Below are 7,530 nucleotides of genomic sequence, written 5' to 3'. Positions count from 1 at the left end.
TGCGTATAAATTCCTGCAGGGTAAGGAAGGAGAAGGAGCCAGGGAACTTGGGATGAAAAATTTTGGACAATGTGGAGTAAATAAAGACTTCCTCCCTGATTAGGAAAGCAGCTAGAAATGTCGAGTCTAAATTCAAGAGGCTGCTTTGTAGGGTCATAAGCTATCACAGGTGCTGGTTCATCATCCTTTAAAGAATTTAAATCTCTGCTAAGCAGAAGTGACACTCTGCTCAAGGAGGTGGCAGGTCTGTTGGAAGCTCATGGTGGAACTTTGTTTCTCTCTGAGGGAGTCAAGACTCAAGAAATCACTAAACCTGCAATGTTTTTTCAAATGAGATGCTTCGTGGAATGGGAGCCTGCTGAAGACCAGAAGTGCTTTTTAAGCATGCAGCCTGTGCACTGAGACAGCAATAAACCACAGGAAGGTTTTCACCACTGTTTTAAGGGTCTGTAATGGTTTAGGGAACATCATGCTTAGTCGCAAATCCAGACCCCATCCCAATAATCAAGAAAGCAATACCCTCTTGTGGCCTGTTGATTTAAGGTTTTGATTTTTTTGTTACCTCTTTGATGCTAATGGATCACTACAGATGAACATCCACCCACCTCTCCTCTCTCTCTTCTTTCCCCGGGGACCATGGTAGGAGAAGGTGCTCCAAGTCGCTTCTTTGCAAGGCATAAGACCCAAGGTTGTCTCTCTAGATAGGCACTGTGCTGTATGATCTGTGTCTCACTGGGTGACTCATCAGCCCCCGGGGGTATTGCACAGATCCCTGCATAGGTTTATTTTAAGGCCAGCAGCTCTCTGCACTGTTTGATACGAGTGCTGGCCTATTTCTCCCTCCCTTCCCACTGGGAGAGCACCAATCACGCCTTTAAACACATCCTCAACCCTTCCCCCCAAACCTCCTTGTCTTCAGGAATTTGATGAACAATGTTCATCTAGCATGAAAGAGAGACAGCTGATTTCCAAGGGCAAAAAGCCTTGGTTTCTTTGGCACCAAAAAGTAAAGAAATACTCCTAAGTTGCCTAGCTCTAGAGGCTTCAGAAGGGAACCGCTGTCACGCATGCTGCTGCAATGCACTGCTATGATTGGTCTTAAAGGCTGTTAATCGTCCCAAAGCTGTTCCCTGTGTCAAAAGGATGAGAAGCCAAATAGTCTTTATAGCTCCCATCAATCAGTTTGTCCGCATTGTTTTTGGCAAACCAGCAGTCAACTTCCTGCTGGCCATTGTAGATCCTCCTCTGCTTCCACACGACAGGAACGAGCCGTCCCTTCACCTTCAGCATATTTGTAGGGTTTGGCTGTAATGCTTCAGTTTGGTTCTGACCAACCTGCTGATGACTTGTGTTTAGAGATTCCTGAAGAAGTTTAACTTCATGGTTCAAGAACTGACCTGCAAGGCAAAATAAAATATACTCCATGACTGGCTCTTTTATGCCGGTTTATAAGTTGTTTGGTTTTGTTTTTTTAATAGACCACGTTTTGAGGATTCTTAGCATATGGGGTTGTAAAAGACTTCTCTGCAATAGCAGGATGAATCTAGGTCCTGCAATTCTTTTCCAAATCTCACAAACATAGAGACAGAGATTAGAATAAAACCTGATTTCTTTTTTCACTGATCAAGATACATTGGCTGAGCTAAAGAGCTTTATGAGCTGCTAGTAGCAAGTGCCCCTCTGTGGGCTGTGGTTATTAGAGGATAATAAAACCCAAACAAAGCCCATCAGCAAGCGGAAAGAAGATCTAGGCTTGAAGCTCAAGTTCTCTTCCCTTGCCGTCTTGGGGGCAAGCTCTTTTCAGCCAAACCTAAGTGTGGATTTAGAGGTTTGCACATGCAAGCAGCCCAAATCCAAAACTCCACTCCTGAAGAATCATTTCCTGCTTAACCTAGGGGTGCCTTGAATGTCACGGAAATTATGGCTTCAGTCTTAAGAGTTCTGCAGCTGTACATGGCCACATCACTACTTGTCACTGGCTGAAAGAATCCAACCATCTAGACATTCTCTGAGCCTTTCTAAAGCCTAGTTGCTCTCAAAATGTGGGGATGGCTCTTCTTTCACTTCATGTTTGAAAGAAAGGGGCCACAAAAACTACTGATGTTTCTTGATCTCAATTGGGCTCAGGTGTAAACAGCTCAGTCCTGTGAAAACAGACCCTTTGGACATGTGCAAGTGCAGTACTTGAAGGCTAAGCCAATGATCCCTGGCAATGTGCTATCTCTTTGACTAGAGCTCTCTTTCAGAATCTGCAAGACCTCAGTTGACTGTCCTCTCTGCCTAGAGAGATTCAGACCCTACTTTGCTATGTCCCTGAGAGCACATTAGCAGCTGGGCTATTTTGAATTAGGACTACTGTTAGAGAATCTCTTATTGGTGCCTTAGTCAGGGTTCTTGTGCAATATTTGGTTTCTGTCTCTGTATTGGGAACACCAGGCATGTGTATTCTAATGACAACTGTATTGAACAATCATAGAAAGAGTGGAAATGTGAAAAACAGGCACAGCCACGTTGCTAGGATAGTGGGAGATAGCTCACGCAGAAAAAGATGGGAGAGAAGTTGGGGATGCTAGCAATAGAGAAGTTGTTTGGGATTGGAAGTAAAAGCCTCACCTGGGAACTTAATCCTCACCTACCTTGTTCATTACCTCTTGTCTCTGTCCTTTAAAACTGCTTGGAAGGATCATTTTCCTCTGGCTTACAGCTCTGAATCTGAGAACCTGTTACCTACCCAGTAGCCCATGGGAGACAGAAGAGAGGCCTTTACTGTTGGAGATGTAGAAGCCCAGGTGATCCCTCTGATATGGGGCTGGCTTCTTGTAATGGTGGATGAGGATGACAAAGCTGATTGTGTCTCGTATCGTCACAGTGATGTTGGAATTGGCAGAGATGGACACCTCGAGGCTGCTGCTCCGCACAATGGCACTCCGATCACAGGACAGAAGAAGTCTTTCCCCATCATCCAGGATTATTCTTTTGGGTGTGATCTCTAGGTAAGATCTCTCTGGCTTATTGCTGAGGATAGTGATGGTGCTGAAGTAAGTCCGATGCTTCTTGTGGCCATTGGGTGGTGCAGGAGCTCCAATTAGTTGCCCATTCACAGTTACACCTTGCAGGAAAATAATCAATAAATGAAAGCTGGAACCAGGAATAGGTCTATTGTCTCAAATATATAAGCCTTGCAACAGAGGACATGCAGATTGACCACCTTATGCTCGATTATTTCACCTACCAGTATTCAAAGCGGTATGGCCAGTCTGTTATAAATTGATTACCTTATACAGGGCACCTAAATTTACTCAAGCTCAGAAATACTGGCCTTCCCTGAAGACGGGTGCCCCCAGCCCCATTAGTCCCAACATTGTGTACACAGTGCTACAGGATAGGATCAGCTGCTCCTCAGCACAGCCACTTCCTAAGCTCCATCCAACCTCAGACCTACCTATCATCAAGACAATGATGTGCAGGGGTTTTGAGCCACATCAGACAAATATTTATCTTCCTGACTGCTATATCCTGACCAATTGTGATATGATTTACCTTGATCACATATTTGTTGATGCATAACTCAAACCTGGGCAAACATACCACATCTTGGAGGACTAAGAAAAGCTGCTGGCAGGTCTGCTTTTCTTCATATCACCAACTGGCATAGGGACTGAACTTCTAGGAAGAGGACCTTGGTGTATTTGAATGCTGGTGTCTTAGAGTATCTCAGGGTAGTAGTTGGAGTTTGATGTCCCTCTCTCCCTGAATCCTAAGAAGAGAACTAGCCTGGGAAGCCACAGAGTAAGGGTTACTTTCTTGGCCAACATGCTGAAGACTGAGCAGGACCTATAGTGAAGTGCTAAACCTCCTTAGGTGGCAGTGTAAGAAATTCAGGTTCTCTCTGTGTCACAGCAGAATAGGACCCTGAACCTTGCACTCCTGTTGGGTTATTTTCAGTTTCACCAGTGCTGCTTTTCTAGCTTTCCTCAGTTTTGCCCCAAAAGAACGACTTTTGAGTGGTCTAAGGTGCAGATCACACTGAGTCAGCTGAAGCCTCGATGTCCACACTAAGATTCCCAGTCATTTTAATGATTTTTGTGACTTCCTGTCCTTAAGACAGCGTCCCACTTCCCACAGGTCTCTGAACAGCTACTAGACAGTAACAATTCAGGAGGAAATTTGTGGCTAACCCAAGCTAGACCCAAGCCATCAACACTGAGATAAAATATCTCCATATCCCATCATTGCTGATGGAGTCTCTCATTTCTGTCTTCATAGACTCAGCTTGCTAGTGCTACTGTGTCTGTTTTTCTCAAGCTTACTCCACATTTGAGCCACAGAACCACTCAAAGCTGTAGCACAAACACAGTCTGTGAAAGAAGTTTAAGGGAAACATTGCTAGGAGCTGGATCTCATTCACTAGGGCAGGCATGAGCACAGAAATATGGAGGCTAGACCACTGCCACACAGAACAGAAATCTAACTTTATTGTGGGGTTGTTTATCTTCTTTGTAAAACAAGCCTGTGCATTGTCTCTGGTTTTGACACTCCTTCCTCCCACCGTTTCCATGCTTAGGACATAATCTGCTTATTAGCTGCCCTGCTTAGAATTCCAGATCAGATCAGACCACAGTTTGGGCCCCTGAGGATCAGGCTGGTTTGGGCAAAGCAGATCCTGAATCGTGTGGGTTTTCTCAAGACTGTCATGACTCGGTAACCAGTTTGGTGGTCCCTTCCCTGAAGCAGCCTCAGTGCTTGGTTAGCCTGTTTGGATAATTTGCTCTGTCCTGAAGCAAACAGCACTGTAAGTAAAAAGTGAAGTACCAATAACAGAGCAATTTTGGTGAGTCCAAATCTTTTATTTGCACGTTGTGACTTTGTAACTAGAGGGCTGATGGAGTCACACCATCAAAGAAATGCACTGTCTCTGCAGTAGAAAGCTGAATCCCCTGTGTAATGTCTCGGCATGGAAGTGGCTGCATGGTTTATGCGAACACTACATGCAGTATGCGAAATGCCTGTGGCTGTTCATTCAGCTGTGGCTGTTGTAGCCCCGGTCAAGTGCAACCCCCAGACCATACTGGGTCCAATCATCAGGAACTGAGCTCTCCAATCTAGCTGGACTGAAGGGGTGCAGTGTGGTCCTCATGCACTCAAGTAGGTCTCTTGGCTGTTTACATGTAATTGCTGCTCCCTTGATTCCAGTCAATGAAGACCTGAACTAGGAAAAGTTTGTATACACATAAAGGCCAGTTTTCTCTATGGTTAGGTCTAATCTGTTGACAAACACTTCTGTAGATGAATTGTGTATGTAACAGTGGCCTCCTCCTTGCTTAGGCTTGCTGTGAATTTACTGATAAGCTATGATAAAGTTGGAGGTCAGTAAGTGCAAGTGAACAGTTTACCTCCCCTTCTAATCCAGGTGATTAGAGCCAGAAAACTCATGTGCACCAATTTTCCATTGCCTGGCCAGAAAAGCAACTTTTTCTTATTTCCTGCCACTTTCTTGCCTATGAAGCACCTTGGTGATTAGTCCTATTGCTAGAGAGCTGGCCTTGCGCTTCAGCTTTCCTCCACAAGCAACTGCTTTGCTTGGCTGCTCACCAGATTCCTTATGATCAGAGACCAGTCGGAGAATGTCCCCTGGTTCTCCATCAATATTGAAGCAGATAGAGAACTTGCTGGAGGGACAATCAATGACAAAATGAGGGTCTCCATCCGCTGAGAAGACATGGAAAAAAGAGATAAATGTGAGAGACTTACACAAAACTGCAGTGTCCAAGAATGTAACAAAACTGCTTTTAAAAGTGTGTTTGTGCCTGTTTTTTCTAAGACCTCCTGGTTTGTTGTTTTTAGAGGGTTGAATGGAGTTTGCCAGGAAATGCCAAGTTTTGCTTTGTTTTTCACAAAGATTATTTTGTTTTGTTTTGTTTTTCTCACAAAAGAGGTTGGATGGTTGGATTTTCCATGAAAACTCAAAACCCAAAGCAGTCCAGGTGAAAATCAGGATATTTTCTTCCTGGAATATATTTTCATTGTTTTATGGGAACTGTCATGGAGGTGGTTTATAATCCTCTTCTCCATACTCTGTTGGGAGGCTACATCCCCCACAGCACACAAAAATGTATCCTCTAACCAAGGACTGCTGCATGGGCACACCTCACACCGAACCTTCCTGGTCCTCGATATCAGACTGGAGCAGTCAACAGCAGATTTTAAACAATTCCATGGCCTTAATTTTTCGACAATCCTTGACCTATCATCAACTACCAGGTAGTTGTTATTAATAGTAACACAAGCCAAAACCCTAGTTTTTAAGGTAAATTTGACGTTATCCAGTGAAATTCAAGTCTAAATTCTTGGTCTGGGCTTATTCTTCAGTGATTAATGTATGAAAAGGATGTTAAGTAGAGGTGCAGAACCAACAGAGAAATAGCAAAACACTATAGAATTTTCTTCTTTTTTTCCCTTCGACAACACTTTTTATTTTTCAGCAACATTATGTTATAAAATGTTTTTTGACTAGTTCTGGTACAGAGACAACGTGCTTCCTGTTCTTCCCTAATCTACAGAAGGCTCAAACATGAGGATCAAGTATTGTAGATCATCTGCCTTGCTATGTTTCCTCACACTTCTCATTACTGATCCTCTCTCTGTTTTGTTTTTGTTTTCATTTTCCTCCCTACTCTGCAGGTCTAGTAAATAGGATTTTGGCTGCTCCGTCGTGATGGTTATACCACAGTGGCATGCAACTGAGGTTTCCATAAAACAACCACTATTTTTTTGGATTATTAAAGGCATGAAAACAGGCACTGACCTGAAGTTTTGGAGATTTTAATTCTTTGTTTATCTTGCTGTCTGCGTATACCTAGAAGTGGGGAAGGAAGGCTGTTACAATTACTTACTGAGCAGCAGAAAGAGCCATAGTATGATAATGTTCCCAAAATATTATTCAGCGAGATTATGGGACATATTCCTGCAGCAACTTTAAGCTTCATTTAGAATACCAATTTTTCTTCAATAGTTTCTAGAAAGCAGTAATTTCTTCCAGGGGGTGAGTCAGGTGCCTAAAAGGTTTGTTCAAGGTCACCCAGCCCACAATTAGCAAAATCAATATGAAAATCTCAGCTTTCTGTTTACGACCCCTCGGTTCATTGGCTAAATCATCCCTGTTGCCAAAGTCAGACATCAGACATTACCTGTGCAAAAAGATTTCTTACCAGCACATGATTATTTTTCCCTCATACCTGGTGGTGCCTTGTGTCCCTGCAAGCTCTGCAACTTCTCACCAATGCCATCAGTAGAAGGGCTGATAAACTCCTCTTGAGGTGGTTCTGAATGGAGCCCAGCCTCTCTCATCTTCAGAACGGTGAAGGGAGTAACAAAATTGTAAGTCAGTGCCATTGACTTGGCTTTCTCCATCAAATAATCTTTTTCCTGATTGTCATCACTCTTCAACCGAGAGTTAAGCAATTCCTTGATGGTGAGATAACTCCATGCCCTCTCAATGTAATTTTTATCACCTTTGCCATCTTCCAGGCC

At 43.6% G+C, this 7,530-nt stretch overlaps 1 protein-coding gene across 1 annotated transcript in view; it reads right to left on the bottom strand.

Annotated features, from left to right (window-relative positions):
- Positions 1-26: 26 nt before the first annotated feature.
- The window catches only part of ITIH5 (inter-alpha-trypsin inhibitor heavy chain family, member 5), a 50,885-nt gene continuing 43,381 nt past the window's right edge, over positions 27-7,530 (bottom strand). Inside the window, 5 exon segments of the mRNA XM_009328673.1 lie at positions 27-1,397; positions 2,732-3,109; positions 5,593-5,709; positions 6,806-6,856; positions 7,236-7,529. Of these exon segments, the coding sequence (XP_009326948.1) occupies positions 1,099-1,397; positions 2,732-3,109; positions 5,593-5,709; positions 6,806-6,856; positions 7,236-7,529 (1,139 nt within the window). The 3' untranslated portion in view covers positions 27-1,098.

The sequence above is a fragment of the Pygoscelis adeliae genome, unplaced genomic scaffold (assembly GCF_000699105.1).
Source record: "Pygoscelis adeliae isolate BGI_AS28 unplaced genomic scaffold, ASM69910v1 Scaffold207, whole genome shotgun sequence".
NCBI classification, from domain to species: domain Eukaryota; kingdom Metazoa; phylum Chordata; class Aves; order Sphenisciformes; family Spheniscidae; genus Pygoscelis; species Pygoscelis adeliae.
This window is presented reverse-complemented; position numbering and strand designations above follow the sequence as displayed.